We start from the raw sequence: 20,984 nt of genomic DNA on the forward strand, positions 1-20,984 counted from the left end.
AAGTGTCTGGCCCAAGGCCATGACGTTTTTAGATTTTTGGGAGAAGCTGGCCTTCTCCCAAAGCTGTGATTTTTATTTAATTTTAATATATGTATTTTAATGTTTTATGTATATTATTGTAGCTTTTTGTTTTTACTTACCATTAATTTTATCGTTTTTACTTGTTTTAGCTATTATATGCATTTTATTTAATTTTATATGTATTTTTAATGTTTTATTGAATTTTATTGTAGTTTTAGTTTTTTTTTTGTTACCTTTGATTTTATCATTTTTAATTTCTTTTAGTTTTTATAAACTACATTGTATTAAGTAAAATATCGTAGCGGCGCCATAGGACCGTTGATGTTGCGGCGCCTAAAATTAAAATTCATCCATCGTAGTAACAGTAATGTCATAAGTACCGTAAGTATAAAGTAGTGAATGAAGCTAGTTCCTCACTGTTGGAAACACGGCCATTAACTTCGTATTAGATGCCATTTTGATTGGGAATATCTTAATCAGGCCACGGCTTGTTACTATGCGCTTGTTTCTTTTTAATGTAACAACAGCCAAGCAGGCATAACGAACGTGTCTGCCTGTCTCATTCCTTCCGTCTGAAAAAAAAAAAAAAAAAAAAATGCCCTACACGATTACTTGCATTCAACTGACGACATCACAGGACCTGACACTCGCTATTCATTTCTCTAAATATAACAAACATTAATATGCCAACCTTTACTTCCGTGATCTCTCTTGACAGGCCCCTTCTTAGTGATCATTTTGCACTCAAGATCACCTGTGTCCCTATACAGTCCCACCTGCCACACTACATGTCTACATCCAGTCTCAGTGTTCACTGGCCACTGTTGAGATGCCACACCTTCTGTCATGTCAGCACGTAATCTCCAGCATACGAGGTTCCTTTCATGATCCTGCTTCTTTGTACAAGGGGATTCCGAGTGCCATCTACAGATTCGGTGGTGCCACATTTACCATGCGCAGTCCTCAGAGGTCATGTTCTCGATCTCATCCCCTCGAAACCCAGGGACTTTTTGCTCTTCTAAGTTCCGCCGACACACTCGACAAGTTCCTCCCGTTGGCTGGCAAGTGAAAACGCTGAAAGGCTTTTCCTTCATAGTACCTCCATGCCAATTCTGAGGCTCCCATTGTGACCTTTATTTATTATTTTTTTATTCCACAGAATGATTTGGTTTACTACAGTGATCATGAAATTTTTTTAGATTCACACAAATAATAGAGAGAAAATACTACAATAGATTTCTACTACAAGTACAACATATCTCACTAAAGTCTTAAAGATTATAAAGGTAAGGTGTGAGAAAGAACTGAGAATACTGACCACTCATATCAAACAAACTGAGGTAGCCTGTTAGAAAGACACTTCAATTAATTTCTTTATTCACACTAAATTATCATTCATGTTTCAGTAAATAATAAATTTACCAATTTTATTCTATGAAAATACTGGTGAAAACAGTTGGGACGATATAACATACACAATGAGACAAGTAATTAAGACCTAGGAGTCAATATGAAAACTGTCTTAACTTACGCTTACAAAGTAGATAATCATTGCACTTATTTTATATTGAATTACTTTCATTTAGAGTAAAGGTAAGGACGACTCGTGGCTTATTTCGTTTATCATTATTATTATTATCATCATCATCATCATCATCATCAAATGATCAACATCACCATCAATAGCACTAGCAGCAAAAGCATCCTCTGTGCCCCTATCTCACCGAACAGCTCATTACCACGTACGGTCTCAGATGAAGTGGATGTTAACGAAGGTGCAATGAGCGAAATATAATAGAAATAAGCCTTTCACATCCATTACCACTGGTTTAAATAGAAACAATAATGAATAGATATTATAAATCAGCGATATAGGCTACATTTGGCATGTAATAATGAATGCTATAGTAATTAGTGCCTAATCAAAGAGCAACGTTGTGATCAATTATTTTCTTTCTCGAAAACAGGAAGCTACGAAACAATAAGTACAGACAAACTCAACGGTGTCAAGTAACGCAGACACTCAAAATGTTTTGGGAATGCACTCAAATAAAGAAAGCCCTCAGCGCAGCACACGAGTCTCGAGTAGAAAACATATGAATTAATGAGTCGCAGTGTCTCATTTCTGCTACCGTTTCCAGTCGCCATTAGCGTTCTCCCCTCGATCCTTTCAGACAGTTGCTATATTATACAGTACGTATATTCAATAAACGACACCATTTAGTTAGGCATTGGACGTACATTAGCTTCTACAGCTTCTATAAAGCATTACTCCATAATATGCTTGTTTGATGCCATCCACATACTGAGGCATTACTATTCATCTAATTCATCCAGGAATACGTGAAAAATGATGATCAGTATTTCCAGCCTTCCTCCTTGATCCACTTCTGCAATGATTTGATTTCTTCTTTGGCTTCAAGACCTAGCTGTCCTTCAGGTTGTACTTCTGTTTCGTAGCTCAATACACGGGCGCACTCCTTGAGGGCTGTCAGCGCTTCCTGAGGATGGAACAAATATGAATGAGAGACAGATACAAGCAAACAAATAGAAGTACTACTATTGATTATTGTGCTCTATAATCAATTTTATATCTTCCATTTTTACGATCGTATAACGAGCCATATTGCTCACCGATATCTTTCCTGTACACATTCTTTATTACATGATTAGTGCTCTCTGAACCTGTAAACTACAAGTCTTCCAGGCCACACTCACTTATTCTGCTGTATTTTATTGCTTATTTTCACACTTGTGCTCCATCTCTCCAATACGAGTCAACCAATATATTCACTCTTTATTCCTGATAGGTCTGAACCTCTGCCTGTTTCCGATTTTTTTTTTTTTTCTCATGGGAAGTAATTTGAAGGAAACAAAGTTGGTCCCATTTTAGAAAAGTCTCGCTCAACTTTTTGTCTTAACTTTATTTATTTGCTGATTTCATTCACTTATTTTTGCGTACCCTTGACAAGCCCTGCTTCACACGTAAAAAATAATAGAACAAGGAAGAAAATGTTCAAAATTATGAAATAGATAAATAAAGTAAAACATGGTGTTGCTGGAGGAGAAAAGATTAAATGGTAATAAATGGTAAATGAATACAATAATCCTACTTGCAGATGATACAAAACTAACTACAAAGACGTGAGAGTAACCTGCAGCAGCTTGCCAGACCATGTGTGTTTAATGTCATGAGTAAGAGATATAAGTTATATACAAAATTATTGTTTTAAAAAGTAAAGATGAGGCTTATGTTCCTGTGTCTGGTAAGAGCTGAATACCAGAACAATGTGTTATGTGTTCGATATGAAAGTGTAAAAGGTAAGAAGGGGGAAAGAGAGATCCTGTTGAGAGAATATTTGGACCTCTATGGCTTACTATGACCACGAAAGACATGGAAGAGAGAGAGAGAGAGAGAGAGAGAGAGAGAGAGAGAGAGAGAGAGAGAGAGAGAGAGAGAGAGAGAGAGAGAGAGAGAGAGAAGGGGGGAAGGGGGACTACGTGGTAGAATGCTAGCTATCAGGTATAACTTGAGACTTTAGTGTATTAGAGAAGACAAAGGTTAGTAATCCAAACAGTTGAAACTATTTTGTGATATTCAAGTTAAGTGAAGGAATACATCATGGGACGATCTGAAGAACCACGAATAACATCTTGAGGTACTTCGGCTACATAGTAAGAATAGTAAAAGATGAAATGATGGAGAAAGTATTAAAAACACGATGAATGCCAGAAGACAACCTTCAGGGCGCTGGAGAGTGAGAGAATTGTATAGTCAGAAAACAGTGACAGGAATCTCAAGATCAGAATATGCAAGGCCTCAATAGGGGAAGAGAGGGAGGTTTCTGAATCTCATAAGTGTGATATTCAAGTTGTGGTAAATCAAATTAATAAATAAAAAAAAAGTAAATTAATACGTAGAAAATTAATAAAACTCACATATGCATTTATCATTTTTGCCACTTTGTTCAATGAACCATGTTTAATCTATAGTCAGTCTTGATTAAAATATCAACACTTTGAAGTTTTGCATGGAACATTTTTCCTGATAGAAAATTAATAAAACACGACGTGGGATGGAGGAATGATGGCCGATGTGCTCGGCTCACACCTTGCAAGTAATCCCTTTTCAAATTTTCTGCTTGGGGGAAATAAACTTTGAATAGTCTCTTTTCGCGATGTAGCCACAATTCAGGTGGTAGAGAACATATGCGGGAAGAAGATCGACAATTCGTATGTAACTTTGTAATTCACCAAGGTAATGAAAGACAACGTAGCGGCGTGTAGCTATATCTTCATCCTAAATCATTGGGAGGCCTCTTTCCTGCAGTATGTTCATCTGGGTAGGTGAAAATAATAAACAAATGATATTTAGTTAATTATCAAGACTAAATTGTCATCACAGAGATGCGAATCACAAAACCGATAATTGCACAAGACTCTTGCATTCATTTATCGACCAGTCACACACTACATAATACTGTAGATGACTCAGCTGAAAACCTCAGATATTTTGGTCTAAGATTATGAATGAAGAAATATGATTTATTTCAGTACAATTAGAATTTAGGTCAAGCGTTCATTGCCAGTGTTTGTCAAATGTGTGTCACCATCGAGCGCAGTGGCTTAAATAACTCCGCTGTATAAGAGTCTGCCAAGTCCTACCATGTCCTGCCCGAGACACCGTTTCCCATTCACAACCAGGCCAGTAGGTGTCTGCTCGCCAGGTTGCGCATAAAATACACTATAAATAGACTACCGACGACCTTAATATATTGAGAGGAAAACCTTTCACACGGAGACTAATGCTAAGCTAAATTACCTAACCGTGCACTGAGATGTCAAAAAATAAATAAATAAATAAATAAATGAATAAATAAATAAAACATCCTTCAGTACAGATAAAGGAGACAGTTATTTTCACATGTCTCCACAATTATTTTGTATGATGATTGTTAGCTATTCGCCATCCTATTTACTTAATATATAAATATATATATATATATATATATATATATATATATATATATATATATATATATATATATATATATATATATATATATATATATACAAAGCTCATAAAACCACTCTCAAAGGAAAAATCAGAATGATCATCAATTTATGTTCTCTTTTTAAACAGATCGAGTCGTAAAGAGTAAAAAGGAAAATGAAAAGAAACATTAACAAAAGAGGTAAGAGTATAAATATTGGGTCTCTTGCATTAGTGAGGTGGATAGAATTGCTTAAATGTAAGTAGAACATCCGCACGATTGCAGTTGATGCAAGCTTAAATAGTAAATGATTATAAAGTAAGGGCAGGCAATAATAAGAAACACATCATGACGACGATAAGTGAAAGATACAAGACAATATGTTAAAGGAGAGGAGTCAACGGTATGAGAAGCTTTGCCTTAAGAGGTTGCGTCCATTGAACCAAAATATGAACCTTAAATGGATTTATCTTGTATATGGGATTAGCAGCCGGAAGGAGAGTCAATGGGGGAGATGACACGGAAGACTAGTAAATGGATACAAGCTATTTTAACAAAAAGAAAAAACACAATAATTTCCAATTGACATTTTCAGACCGGACAGTACAAATACTTTCCAGAGTAAGGGAAGGGAACAAATGAATGCCTTTGAAGGAGAGATGTTGATGTCTAGAAGGTTGTGTTTAATGCTTAAATAAAGGATATGAATTTTGAAAGACTTAACTACAATATATACAAAAAAATTGCCCTCCTCCCTCTCTCTCTCTCTCTCTCTCTCTCTCTCTCTCTCTCTCTCTCTCTCTCTCTCTCTCTCTCTCTCTCTCTCTCTCTCTCTCTCTCTCTCTCTCTCTCTCTCTCTCTCTCTCTCTCTCTCTCTCTCTCTCTCTCTCTCTCTCTCTCTCTCTCTCTCTCTCTCTCTCTCTCTCTCTCTCTCTCTCTCTCTCTCTCTCTCTCTCTCTCTCTCTCTCTCTCTCTCTCTCTCTCTCTCTCTCTCTCTCTCTCTCTCTCTCTCTCTCTCTCTCTCTCTCTCTCTCTCTCTCTCTCTCTCTCTCTCTCTCTCTCTCTTCTACATGCCTTAAAAGCTTTGCTTACAAATAGGCTAGCCATTGAGTTATTGTCAAATGTTCTATTTTTATACATATGTCACAGTTGTATAACTCTCTCTCTCTCTCCATTCTGGTACTCTCACCATTGACAATCTGCGAGCTTGCTCAGAGGTGGCAGCGCCTACTAAGGAAAGGGCACGAGTCTTGTAGAACAGTGCTTGGTACAGCTCGTAGAGGACGGAACCACGCAACCGTGATATGCCTGCAAAAGAGAAAATAGTTAAGCACGGACGTTCTACGGAGTCTTAATGAGAGAATTAAAAATTGATAAAGATATTGAACAATTTTGTGTAACGTATATACATCAGTGACATTGTTTCACCGATATTCAGTAAGAATTATACAAAGAGCTTTGTTCAAGCAAAATTAAAATTCACGATGTTGATTTAACGTAAATAAAACGAAAGAAAAAACAATTTACAAATACCAGTAAGATATATATATATATATATATATATATATATATATATATATATATATATATATATATATATATATATATATATATATATATATATATATATATTATGTAAGAAGGGAAACTGACCAAGGGCAACATAATATAAGAAAAGGCCCACTTAATTGCCAGTTGCAGTACAGACCAAAAAATTAGCAAAAAGACAGCGACCAATATCTTGAAACCTTCCTCTTAAAAGTAGTCAAGTCGTAGGAAGATGGAAATACAGAAGTAGGCAGGGAGTTCCAGAGTTTACCAGAGAAAGGTATATATGACTGAGAGTACTGGTTAACTCATGCATTAAGGATTTGGACAGAATAAGGGTGAGAGGAAGAAGACAGCCTTAGGCAGCGAGGCCGCAGGAGGAGGGGAGGCATGCAGTTGGCAAGATCAAAAGAGGAGTTAGCATGAAAAAGCGATAATAGATAGCAAGAGATAAGATAGATATATTGAGAGAGAGAGAGAGAGAGAGAGAGTACTCATTTCTTTTCACACTCACCTGGCTGGATGATGTCAGCTACCTTCAACACGTCCTGACAGAGTTCTTCCTTACGCGCTAAATTAATTGGTGTCATCTCCTCCAGCTCGTAGCCCTCTTCGGAGCCATACAAGTGAAGTAACACGTACTTTATCTGCGTAAGATGTAATGATCGTGAATCTCACACAGCAATACGTGTAGTAAACAGGAACTGAAAATCGCAGACTGTAACTTAGTGAATATGGTAGAAAGATGCAAACCACTAACACACACACACACACACACACACACACACACACACACACACACACACACACACACACACACACACACACACACACACACACACACACACACACACACACACAAAAAAAAAAAAATAGTGACAAACTTTTGTTTGATTTAATCTCGGTGACACTCTACAACACACACTCAGTGGTCAAAAGGCCGAGACTGTGCTGGTTGCCATGGTTGTTATAGGTTCGAACCACACTAGTGTTTTGTCACCTCTGGGATTTTTTCGCCATCAAGCGCGACAGGGGCGGCCTTTATCTGCAGTACATGCAGTGACTGTACCATACAGGCGGCACATCACAATTCCGCTTTCCAGACAGAACTTGTCGCATTTCTTCTAGCTCTTCAATATTATCATTATTATTATCATTATTTTTATCACTATCATCATTATTATTATTATTATTATTATTATTATTATTATTACTATTATTATTACTATTATTATTATTATCATTATTTTCATTATTATTATCATTATCATTAATACTATTATTGTTATTGTTACTAATTTATAGATTAACTAATTGATTGTTTGATTAAGCAATTAGATTAACTGATGAATTTGGATTAGAGCTAGCAGGGAGGAACAGCACTTATTAACTGACATGCACTGTAACGTGATCAAAGAAAATATTACTATTCATTGGGAGATGTGTGTGGTGGAGTATCAACCCTGATATATTACTTTTCATATTATCTATATTTGACTAAAGTGAAGAACTCACATTGAGAAAGATGGCATGATTGGTGTGAAAGGTGCTGTCCCACTTCTGCAGGAAGCTCTCACACGCCTCCACGCTTGGGTTTGCCTCCTCAATCTCCTCTGCCTCCTCTTGCATTACTGAGGTTATACGTTCTGGGTACCCGTCGTTGGCCGGGTTGCCGCAGGAAAGGCATGTCCAAGTGGAAGAAGGCGATAAAGGATCCTGTGGCAGTATCCAAGGGCCTTTGGTTTTCTCCTCTTCAGCTTGGCTTGTAGAACTCCCACCCTGTGCTCCAGACTGAAATTGATTGATGCGACTTGCAACACCACCTCGCTTGGCTCCCCTTGTGCCTCCTCGACCTCTACTAGCCCTCTCCGCTGCTCTCTTCTGTTTAGCTTCTTCTTCTTGCTTTTCGACACATTCACTACATTTCAAGGCAGATGTAAATGTCTTCAGCTCAGTAGGATCTTTGCAACGCTTGCAGCCACAGGTGAAGTATTTTGTAGACCGAAGATGTTCCTGTCTAACTCCAGTAGTGGAAAGTGATTCTGTGTAACAGGAGGTGAGGTGCTGACCACGTTTTATTGGCACAGCTGCACGCACAATGAGATTTAGGTCTGCATCAAAAGTGCGGTGTGTGTTGGGGATGCAGTCGTGCTCCAGCAATGATGCTTTTTGATATACACCCAAGATGCTGGAGTCTGGAAGTCTGATCTCAAAAGCATTTGTATCAAGGATTCCCAGAACCTTCTCAATCACTTCTGTATTGTAATCTTCCTCCAGATCCAGCCGATTGTGGATGATGTCGACGACCGTTTGTTGTGTAATGGCTGCGACTTCTGTGCCTTCCCGCATATCGCAATTACTCTCCAGTGTCATAAACTTATTCCACAAACTCGGAACTTTGTCCCTTAGAGAAAGGATCCGCAAGGGAGTGATGCATTCGTACATACTGTTCACCTCCCCGAACATAGATACTTTCACGGGGATGCCTGAATCTTGTATTGCGCGGCACTCTGGTTCATGGTCATCACTTCCCTCACAATCACTGCTACAAAGTGGAAAACCGCATTCCCGACAACAGTATTCTCCGTCAACAGGACGGTAACAGGCCAAGCAAACAGGCTCTGTCATCATCTTGGGCCCTATTAGGAGAGGTTCGTCCTTCATAAGAACCTCTCCGGCGGCAATATCTCTAGTAGCCACCATGAATCGTCCCAAATTGGACGATGAGGTCACGCGCCACGGGCGACACTTGGGTCGGTGTTTGGTCCATCCAGTAAGCTGATGATCTCTACTACAGAAACCGACTATCCAACACCCGCCACATACGACTGTCGCTACCTTACTGCACTCACTGCAGGTGAGGGTCTTTGCAGGTTCAGAAGGAGAGGATTCATGACCGTTACTAGTGACGAATGCTGAGGCCTCCATGGCGATCTGTAGAGGCACGGCATCTGGCACATCGGCGTGGCTCTCCCCAGGCATCTGTGGATGTTCGAGCATAGAATTATAACAATATCACTAGATCCAGAAGAATACAATGTAAAATGGTAGGTATAATGCAGTGTAACACAACTGGGCTTATATTTTCAAAACTTCAGGCAACTTAAATAATTGACTACTTTTAAACAGTTAAGATATTTCTTTTTTTTTGTTGTTGTTGCTGTCAAAAGTGTTGTCATGATTCTTAAAATAGTCTAACAACGATTCTGCGCTGGGAGTAATCAATAGTGCTAAAACACGTGAAACACTGATCATAATAGCTCCAATGAGAAGCCAAAGCGTTCAAGAATATAATCCCAAAAATTCCACTTAAACCCCGTGAACCAAGGCGGAAGGTTCTCGGAAGAAGTCCATCACAGCCTGACAACTACTTCCCCAGATGGTCGTGGATGCTCCATGCTAGCTTGTCGGTCTAAAATTAGAACGCCCATGTGGCGTCAGTTGGCCTCTCTCTGTGTGTGTGCCAATTTTACTCTACCACCTACACGTCGTCCAAGCTTCACACTTTGCTGCCAACAACCTTGCAGCTACAGAGTACACTTCATCCAATCTCTGATGTTGCTCTCTAAAGAGGAATATTGAATCCTTATGGTATTTTTTACGTATTGATATATTTCTTCTTCCGTTTTTGCTTGCTTCACGTGGCAACAATGACAAATCAGTAACTTGTGAAGTTCGATGTACCATATTTTATCATCGTTCTTCCAGTAAAAATTCTTTACCAACTCAAAAGATTATTAATACCTTTTTGCCAGTAATTAAAGTTTCTTGGACAACACAGCTTTTCCGCTAGCGGCTCACATATTACGTTCGAGAGAGAGAGAGAGAGAGAGAGAGAGAGAGAGAGAGAGAGAGAGAGAGAGGAGTGCATGTGTATATCTTTTCCTGAGACTTTATGCGTCAACTAAAAGTACGGTACCTCTCTTTGGGCTACATGGCTAACTGACAAACCTATGCAGTTGCAGATTTTCTTTATTTTTTTATTTTCTTTTTTTCTTTTCACACACTCATTCATCAAACAACAATCCTTAGTGAAAGACAGCAAGTTATGAAGATTCTGGTGAAGTGCGCAGGTGATGTCACTACAACGCGGAAGTGTTTATGACGTTGCCTTTCATGATGACTAAACTGCATGAGCAAGTGTTGCTACTTTTAAAACATCATCTTAGTTTTTATGTTTGTATTAAGGCAGTTCACTCGTTTCGTAGGCAAACCCCTTCCCCACAATCATCAATAACATGTACTTGTTTAATTTACCACACTTACGACCAATTTCTAAATACAGTATCAAATAAAGATAAATCATTCAATCCTAATCACCATATCAGACTCGTTTACTTCTTACCCTGTAACAGTACGAAACGACTGAGTAACGCACCCGTTGATTCAAAACATTTTTTCTCATGGAAATGGGATGAATTAATGAATTCATCAATTTATCTTTCAATCATTATACCTGTAATTTCATGTTTTTTTTTTTATTATTATTATTATTATTATTTTTTTTTTTTTTATCATATCACACACCCTGTTTCTTTTAGGCTATTCATAAATGATCTCAGTCAAGCTCTAATCCAGTCCAGTCCATTCTTAGGTATGCTGCTTTATTTCTCATTGTTTTTAGCAAGACAACGCAGTTCAACAACAGTTCAGCAGCTCACGTAAAAACCACAGAGCACCTAACCTCTGGTCTTCCAATTACTTCAGAATGAAAGAAAGAAAAAACGAGCACTGTGTTCCTCAAAGCTTTATAAAAATGGAGTCCTTTCATCCCATTCACTCTGCACAATCCTCCAGACAACTATCCTCTCTTCTTTACTGATCCCTCTTTTACACTGATATACTTGGATTGTCCTTAGCTTTTGCATCTCTTACTATTTTCTACTTTTTTTTTGTCACTGCTTCTCCAACCTTGATCATTTTATGTCTTCCCCATTTCCACGGCCTCGCTGCACAAAGTTTCATGTTTTACCAAATCGTTTTCTGTCCACTTTAACTAATAACGAAAAAGTAAATAATCTCCAAAATAGTTACTTAAAAGTAAAAAATCTTCATTTTTCTTTTCTTCATTGATGAACTTTTGAACTTCCTTTTCGTTTCTCTATTTACGCCTGCCTAAAAAAAACATATTTAAGAATACGAGAATCATGAAAACTCAGAACATGCATTGGTTTTTCTTATGGTTCTCTTAATCGAGTCCTCTTTGGGAATATCTGAGCGGCCTTTTTTTTTCCACTCACTGTTGCTTTCTTTAAAAGACTGAAATTAATCCATGCTGTAATAATAAGCCTTATTCATAACAACTAGATATTCCACGGTGATTTTCAGTCCATTCTGAAGCTTCTGATCAGTCTGAAATCAAACATAGTCTATAAAGTGCATTTCCTTTTTATTAATAGCAAATGTTACGGAATCTTAACTATTGATTTTTTCTTTAACGTGTAAACATGATATATGCCTGTTCTCCACCCTCAAGTCATGAGACATCAGTCTGATTGTGTGAAGGACTCCCGTTAACAATCTGGGATATATTACGTTGTCAGATAAATATTATGAACACTCAAAGAAAGGTTTAATTTTGCAACATGTGTGATAACTAAGTTGCCGTTGGCGCTTTTCCCCGTACACGATCTCCGATATTATCCAAAGAATCTAAAGCCTGGGTTCTGGCGTAAACTTTCAATAACACCCTATGGGCATATAGCTTGGAGATTATTGTTCTGACACATGTCACAAAAAGGAGAAAAATTATTTCTCAAAATCTACTAGCCCTATATACTATAGTATCATCTTTGGACAACACGAATTTTTTTTTTTTTTTTTTTTTTTTTTGCTTTACACATAACATCACTTAGAGGATAGAGACCTGCCTCCAACATACACAAATTGACGCTGATATTCTTCCATATCCTTATAGTAAACATTTAATCAACTTGTTATATTGTTTCTCTATACTCTCAGTATTAATTGGAAGCCATGACTCAGAGCTGTATGTAAGTGACGAACCGACAGCTGCGTCACACCCTTTCTGCGCTTCATGCAGGAAGATCACATCAATCTTGCCTGAATCTGCAAACCAAGCTCCAAGATACATGTAGTGGTCAGTATATGCTACCCTAGTATTCTCTACCAATAAGTCTTCTCTATCATCTGTCTTCATTAATAATAAGAATTTTCGTCTTCTCATGAATCATCATACCAAATTCATAGCAGTATTGACACAAAACTCGAATTTTCCTTAACACATTATATTGTCTCGCAGCCAGAATAGATGCACCATCCATTAGAAGTTGAGACAGGAATTCGTCTACTGCAGTTGCATTCCTTAACATTCTTACAGCGGTTTATGTAATACCAGACAACTAGTTGGAGCTCTGACGAACACCAACAGTATTTATTAACTATAGTAGTTTTTAAAAGTTGCTTTGTACATTTGTACATTGCTTGTATTGCTAGTAATATACGTTTCCCACTGTCAAGATTCCTAACACTTCTAACAATTATTATTCGGAAATCTATAGTAAGCTTCTCACACACACACACACACACACACACAATAACAGCACAACACCAGTCGCTTACAAGACGTATTGAGTTTACCTTCCCAGAGGGTCGCGTCTGAGCTGTCACTGAATAACAGTAGTGCAGCTCCCGTGGCGAATGGCGAGGTGTTGTGTTTGGGAGAAGGTTCTGTATTTAGAGGAGTGGATGCGGGTGGGTGTGTATGGGTGTATGTGTTTGTGTGTGTGTGTGTGTGTGTGTGTGTGTTTGACAAATACTAAAGGCGGTTGAGATGTGCAGCGCTTCGCTTCTAGACGCAGACTGAAGAGTGAAGAACTTGGCACCGTTTACTACTACAACTAGCACAGCCACGCCTCTACCTTATGCACTCCTCCGTCAGTCAAAAGCACACCCAATCACATCGCAGCTATCACTTACTCTTCCCACCCCTTCGCGACCCACTCACGGCCCACCAAAATTGTTGCTTGTCTCTCTCCACTGTGCAAACTTACAATTGGTATAAAAATCGTTCACTACAAACATGTAATAGATCACGAAAAGAAAACTGGAATATTACTAATAATTTATCTTCCTCCTCATCATCACCACCATTACCATCACCATCACCTCCATCAGCACCATCATCATCACCATCACCACCATTGCCATCACCATCATCATCATTATCATCATCATCATCATCATCATCATCATCACCATTACCATCGCCATCATCATCACCTCCATCATCACCATCACGATCACCACCATTGCCATCACCATCATCATCATTGCCATCACCATCATCATCTCCTCCTTTCTTCATAAACATTATATTCGGAGTTATTCTTAGGTACTGCGTTGAAACCCAACTCTCTCTTTCAATGTAGAGTCAATCTCTCTCTCATTCTCCATCATAAATGCTTCCTTCAGACAAGGAAAAGGTTTCTTTCTATGGAAAACTTATGAATTACCTTTCTCATAACTAAAATCAGCAGTTCAGCCACCCTGAGTGGGAGGTGGTGACGTAGTGGATAAGGTGGTGAACGTGGGATCGAGTAGACGTCCATGCGTAGGCTCGAATCCCACCACGTGCCGCCTTGAAACCATCATTTGTCGAGTGGTTTAAAGTTACCTACATGTCACCATGATACCCAGATTCTAAATGGATGTGTAATTTCCTTTCACCAAAGTTGCGCTTGGATGGTGATATGAGCCCTGATATGGGAACAGCTATAAATATAATCGCCTGCGCGGCTAATGGATGAAAGCTGAACAGCGCTTCCCATATACTCCTCAAGTATACCTACAGGCGCTATAGGCTATGACAAAAAAGAAAATGTAAGTCACCGCCCACTTCCCAGGTCTCAAACATGAGAGATTTCTGCTTCCTAACTAGACCCATAACAATCTAGCAAGGTCAAACTGAGTGCCTGACCAGGCATCTCTTTTTAGTAAATTATGTTTACAAACAGTTAGAACAAAATGAAGACTCCGATGACTTTCGCTTTCTTTGACTTTTAAGTCTCTGGTGTTGTTAATCATACAAGCAGTCAGAGGCTGCATTTTCGCAAATAGAACTGTAATAATTACCAGATTAACCGAGTATTTACCGATACAAAGAGTGATCGTAATTTCACGAACAATTTCATTGCGTCACTTAGGCAGCGAATGAGTTGTTAGCGCTAGCGACCACCCGTCAGTCCTTTAGAGGATAGGTTTTTTGAGAAAACAAATTTTATAACTTAAAGTTTAAACCTACGAAGAGAGAATCGAGAGAGAGAAGGGATGGATGGATGGATTTAAAGGTAGGCCCCGCAACAGTGTGAGAGAGAAGGGAAGGGAGGGTATTTACTATCTAAGTGACGCAGTTAAATGCTCGTGGAATTACGATCGGTAAGTACTCGGTTATAGTCTTCCAATTTCACTTAACAATATTTAACTGAAGTCACAACGATAGTCAATGAGTAGTCAATGAGAGCTTTAGAGTGATTTCACAAAACCTGTGCTCTTCAGATTCAAACTGACAACAGGAAAAAAAAAAAAATTATATAACAAAATAAGCAAAAAGATTTATTTCCATATATACATGTAATTTTATACGAGCATCAAAATAAATGCAAATCTGAGATCTGAACATTTAGCGTACAAAGAAACATTCAAATTGCATACAAAAGCAATCAAACTAAACTTGTTTCAGTAGTTACAATAATAACCACTTGTCAAACACAGGTACAACACTCATAATAAAGGTTTTCTGTAATGTCTGGCTAAAGTAGATTCCCGACACCATCCTGCAGCTTCCAAAATCGTGGCCAGAGAAAGCTCGATTATGCCTTGCTGGTGGAGACACCTTTTTTTTTTTATGTTGTGGCCTATAGTGCCTTTAGGCATACTTATAGAGTGTATGTGGGAAGCGCTGTTAAACTTCCGCCCATTAGTGGCACAGGATATTTCATTTATAGTGGTACCCATATTAGGGCCCATATCACCACCCAAGTGCATCTTTTGTGTAACTACCTAGAATCTGGGTATCATGGTGACATGTAGATAACTATAAACCACTCGACAAATGGCATTGCTTCAAAGCGGTATGCGGTGGGATTCGAACCTACGCGTGGACGTCTGCCCGATCCCATGCTCACCACCTTATCCACTACGCCGCTGCCTCACTTTCTTCCAATTACAACTTCCCCCCCCCTCTCTCTCTCTCTCTCTCTCTCTCTCTCTCTCTCTCTCTCTCTCTCTCTCTCTCTGGAAGCTGTAGAGGTCAGATGTACCGCTTAGTCGCTCCGTCGCCACAACCATTCCTACACCCACTGCTTTTACCAATACAGACAAGACACTGCTGAAAACATTCCTCACCCCTCAAGAGCAAGGGTTTTGCAGTGTAACTGAAATATTCATCAAACAAATGGACGACAAAATCAAGGATCTACATAATGCAGCTGGTGAATTAACGAAGAACCTGGAGTTCACTCAGAGAGACATGGACGACCTTAAACAAGAAATTAAGATGAAAAACAGAAGCAGGATAACAAGACCATAAAAAACCTGCGTGCATGAAGAATTAGTGGCGAATGGAAAGCACGTAAAGAGCCTGGCGACAGATGCAACTATCAAGAGGATTACAATCGTATAAACAACTTGCAAAGGTATATCAAGGAACAACCTGGTTCAACCGCTGCTCAAGTATCCAAGCTGCTCGAGACCAAGGTGGAACTAGCAGACCTCGAATTGAAAGCAGCACATAGTTGGCTAACATAGCGACCACCGGAGTAGGCTCATTATTGCTCGTTTCTCAATGTTCCGAGCCCAAGAAGGTGTGATGAGGAACGTCGCTAAATTACGAGGAACCAAAATGTACATTAATGAAGATTTGTGTCCTGCCTCTCAAGTCATCAAGAAAGCACAAATACCGCCATTAAAGCAAGCAAAGTGAAGGAAAAGTGGCTTATCTTAGGCACGAAGCTCATCAAGAAACGTCAAGTGCGCCTGCGCGAGGATTGTAAGTTGGGGCAACCAAGGGACCCGGTACTGCATCCTCCTACAGTCCCGTTCGAAGTGACGTCGTTGGAGGTGAGTCATCCGGTGTCATTGACGCAACCCTCACACCCGTGCGTTGTGTCGATGGGGACTGACGCTGCTCGTACCCTCACTCCTGCTGGTGACGGTGTTGACAGGGACTCTGACAGTGGCGGCATTGCTGACATGACGACAGTTGGCGGATGGAGACAGCCTACCGATAAGGACATACGGCGGGGTAGTCCCGCCATACATATTGTTGCTGTCGGTGGTGGCGTCGTGTCTGCACGTGCCGGTGGTGCAGCACTGTGGTCCACAAGAACGTCATTGCGTTCAGTGAAGAATCACTAGGCGTAATATATAAGTACAACTTATTGAAACCGTAATCCACCACAATAAATAATTTATATTTTCCATTTTCTAACTTGAATAGTGAATAATTATTGAATACTAACGAAAAGTGAGTATCATAATTTTCCACTCAATGCAATTAAAAACTTGCAATTTGAAGGATTTAGTTCAGTGCCAAATTTTTCACAGATAATGTGTTGATCTGACTGATTATCTTTTTGATCAACTATTCTTCCGCATGAATTACCTAATGATTGTTTAAAATTGCTGTCCTACGATACCTGTACTTTTCCATCCTGTATCTAAAATTTTGGAAAAGATGGTAAATGTAAGGCTTATGTGGTACTTGGAGAAGGGGAACTACTTGTCATCTGTATAGTATGGTTTCCGAAAAATGAGGTCTACTACTGATGCTCTTCTATCCCTGGAGTCTTCTATTTGTGAGGCTTTTACTAATCACCACCAGCAGGTAACCGCTTTTTTTTTTTTTTTTATCTGGAGAAGGCCTACGACACAGCTTGGTGTCATGGCATTTTACGTTCGTTGTATAATTTTGGCCTCCGTGGCCACCTTCCTATTTTTATTCAGCAGTTTTTATCCAGACGTCTTTTACGGGTTCGAGTGGGGAGTGTTCTCTCCGAGGCTACTGCTCTAAGTGATGGCGTCCCACAGGGAAGTATTCTTAGTGTTACTCTATTTGCAGTCGCCATAAATGGTGTTATAGATACTCTACCAGATGGCGTTCACAGCTCCTTATATGTGGACGACTTGTGCATCTCTTTTGCTGCTGCTAGGATGTCACTGATTGAGCGAAAGCTCCAACTGGCAATCAATCGGGTGTCCAGTTGGGCCAACATAAATGGTTTTCGATTCTCCACCTCAAAGACCGTGTCTATGCATTTTTGTCGTAATCGTGGCGTTCATCCAGATCCCGATTTATATTTAGCCAATAGACGCATCTCATGTGTGGAGGCCACTCGATATCTTGGCCTATTGTTTGACAACCGTCTTACTTGGGTTTCCCATTTCCGTTCTCTTAAAGCGTCTTGCAGGACGGCACTATCCCTTCTTCGGGTTTTAAGTCACACCTCTTGGGGTGCGGACAGGGACACTTTGCTGCTTCTGCACCGTACACTTATACTTCCAAAGCTGGAATACGGCTGTGAGATCTACTCATCCGCAACGGATGCACGGCTACGCACGCTTGACTCCGTGCATCATGCTGGGGTCCGCTTGGCTACGGGTGCATTTCGGACATCTCCAATACCTAGCCTATTAGTGGATGCTGGTTTCTGGCCGCTCGACCTCCGGCGCCAGTCTTCGATGCTCCGGTGTTGGTTTCGCACCCACCGTCTTCCTGATTCTGTCCCTTGTCTGTCAATATTGCGGGACTCGCGTTCGCAGGCGTATGTCACTCGACCGAGTCTACCTAAACCTTTTGGCCTATGAGTTGCAAATCTCATGGCGGATTTATCTATCGACCCCACTCCTGTGTACTCTTTCCGGCTCCCACGAGTTGGTTATTGGCAGCTTCCTGTTATCTCATTATGCCCTCCTGCCATGGATGGCAAGAAGGATTTTCTGCCAGCTCTGTCCCACACACGGTTTTTAGAACACTTTTTTATCCATTCTGATGATATCCCTGTTTTTACTGATGGTTCCAAATCCGACGCAGGCGTTGGGTTTAGTGTGGTTTTCCCCTCTTTTTATCGGTGTGGCAGCCTTCCTTCAGTGGCGTCCGTTTTCACGGCGGAGCTGTCTGCCATAGTCCTAGCTTTACAGATAATTTTTACTCTCCGGTTTCGTCTTTTACAATTTTTAGTGACTGTCGCAGTGCTCTTACTGCTCTCTCTTGCACTGTCTCCCTTAATCCTTTGGTTTTATCCGCCCCGGAGTGGCTATATCTTCTTACCAAACGAGGATATCGTGTTGGGTTCTGTTGGGTCCCTGGTCACGTAGGTGTTCCAGGGAATGAACACGCAGACCTCCTCGTTAAAGAGGCAGCAAGTCGCGCTCCATCTCCTTCCCATGTTCCGTTTCGAGATGTATTTCATGTAATTCGTGTGGCGGTTGCAGCAATCTGGCAGAGGAGTTGGCTAACGGGGGTCGCAACCTCTAAAATGGGAGAGATCACTACTTCCACACTCCCTCAGTAGACATACACCCATGTCCGGGATCGCCGTGCACAGACTTTATTGACGCGACTTCGTATAGGTCACACGTACCTTACACAAAGGTACCTCCTGACCAGGGACCCACAACCTTACTGTGATGACTGTTGGTAGTGTCTGGCCCAGGCCCCATGACGGTTTTAAGTTTTTGGGAGAAGCTGGCCTTCTCACAAAGCTTTCAATTTTATTCTTATTTTATTATATGCATTTTGATATTTTACGACGCAGTGCTTCCATTTTAGGGTAAAATACCTAAACTAGGGTAATTGGACCCTTCTTAGGGTAGTGTTTAGGGTAATGCATAAACTAGGGTAATTTTAGGGTAATCTGCCGTCCTATGGATAGGTGTGCTTGGAATGGTGCCAATCTGGTGGCAGGCTGGTTCTCTTTCATGTTCGATTCATGTACACAATCATCCCCGTGACTTGTATCATCCCTTCACCCCCCCCATCCCCTTTCTCCCCAGTCTCCACTCACCCGTCTACTACGCGTACACGTTTTGGACCTTCGGACGGTTAGATCACAGTTCACACACAGAGTCAGTCACTTGCGAGGACGAGTCCACACAGAGCAGCCGCAGTAGTGGCTGTAGTGTGTAGTCCTGTGTGTGTGTTTGGGGGTGGGGGCAATATTTAATCTTATGTATGATAAGAGTGTATTAATCAACAATTAATGGGCAACTTCGACAATCTAGGGTAAAATTGACAAAAATCTAGGGTAAGATTTCATCAACTCATGGAAGCACCCACCCGTCAGTCGGCTGCTTGACCCTGTATTCTTCGTACGTTTTGTTCTGCTTACATTGTCGCTTCACTTCCTGTATTTTTTCATCGTGTTTCTGCACATGTGTGTGTGCCCTCCAGTGCCTACTGGTGTTTGTTTCTGAACACGCTCTTTTGTTCTGTGCAGGTCTAGCCATGGCGGACCTTGCCCTACATGAACAACAACCAAGGCGTTCTTGCACTCTGGAGAGGAAGCGGCCCATTTATGACGAGAAGGGTTGTGAGAAGAGAAAAAGAAAGGCGGTTCTTCTCATCCGAGTGGCTTGCTGACGGGCTCGCCTATGCCAGATGGTGGCGACGTGAGCCGTTTCTGCGATGTAAACAAGAGTTCCGAGACTGCTTCAAGTGATAAATTAAACAGACTTTCCTGTATTTTGAATGGCCTCATTGACAAGCTAGACAATAGTGCTCCTGTCCCTTCTAGATCTGACGCCCAGCTGTTTAGTAGGTTCCATGCTGTTTTTTCCTCTGATGAAAATTATGGCGTTCGAAAGTGTTTCGAACTTCTCAGGATGACTCTCTTGATGATTTGGCTTCCCTCATCTCTGCCCATCTAGCGGTATCATATGACCTAAGCTGTTGCGGTACCTAATGGAATAATTTCCATTTTCATCCATGTCAGACCTCTATGCAGGTCGATGATGATGAGGCATTCTTCCGCAGAGCTTTGGATTAGTTGTCTGGTTTTTCCCATGACTTGGAGGAACCTTAAAGTGAATCTGCTGTCTGGTCGCCTTGCCTTCATTTTGGACTCATTCGACTTTATTACGTGAACTTCATGATCCAATCAGTACATGAGAATGGATGTAAACAGTTTCTGTACCCTCCTTGCTAAAGTGGAACCATACTTAACAAAGCAGGATACCCTCTTGAGCCAGAGTATATATGCAGAGGCTTGTCTTGAAGCAACACTCAGATTCTTGGCATCTGGATGTTCATACACAGCGCTGCAGTACTCGACGAGGATGTCGAAGCAGAGTTTGTCGCTCATTATACCAGAAACATGTTAAGCCATGTATACTGTTCTCAGAGACGATTACTTAAAGGTGAGTGGTTGGTTGTACACATAAAAAAAAATAGTTTTCCTCATT

At 40.4% G+C, this 20,984-nt stretch overlaps 3 protein-coding genes across 4 annotated transcripts in view; 1 reads left to right on the forward strand and 2 right to left on the reverse strand.

Moving 5' to 3' along the window:
- LOC123516302 overlaps positions 1-20,984 on the forward strand; it is a 71,243-nt gene that overhangs the window by 11,202 nt on the left and 39,057 nt on the right. The window lies entirely within an intron of this gene.
- Positions 1,382-13,400, reverse strand: LOC123516301. The gene is made up of 5 exons (XM_045275575.1): positions 13,164-13,400; positions 8,079-9,545; positions 7,078-7,210; positions 6,205-6,323; positions 1,382-2,522 (listed from the first exon to the last, which is right to left on the reverse strand). Exons 2-5 carry the CDS (start codon positions 9,543-9,545, stop codon positions 2,379-2,381), a joined length of 1,863 nt encoding a protein of 620 aa, XP_045131510.1. The 5' UTR covers positions 13,164-13,400; the 3' UTR covers positions 1,382-2,378.
- The window catches only part of LOC123515888 (cathepsin L-like), a 7,887-nt gene continuing 3,576 nt past the window's right edge, over positions 16,674-20,984 (reverse strand). The window contains exon 4 of the mRNA XM_045274771.1: positions 16,674-16,895. Within this exon, the coding sequence (XP_045130706.1) occupies positions 16,674-16,895 (222 nt within the window). The remainder of the gene's footprint in view (positions 16,896-20,984) is intronic.

This window comes from Portunus trituberculatus, chromosome 40 (assembly GCF_017591435.1).
Source record: "Portunus trituberculatus isolate SZX2019 chromosome 40, ASM1759143v1, whole genome shotgun sequence".
In the NCBI taxonomy this organism is placed as follows: Eukaryota; Metazoa; Arthropoda; class Malacostraca; order Decapoda; family Portunidae; genus Portunus; species Portunus trituberculatus.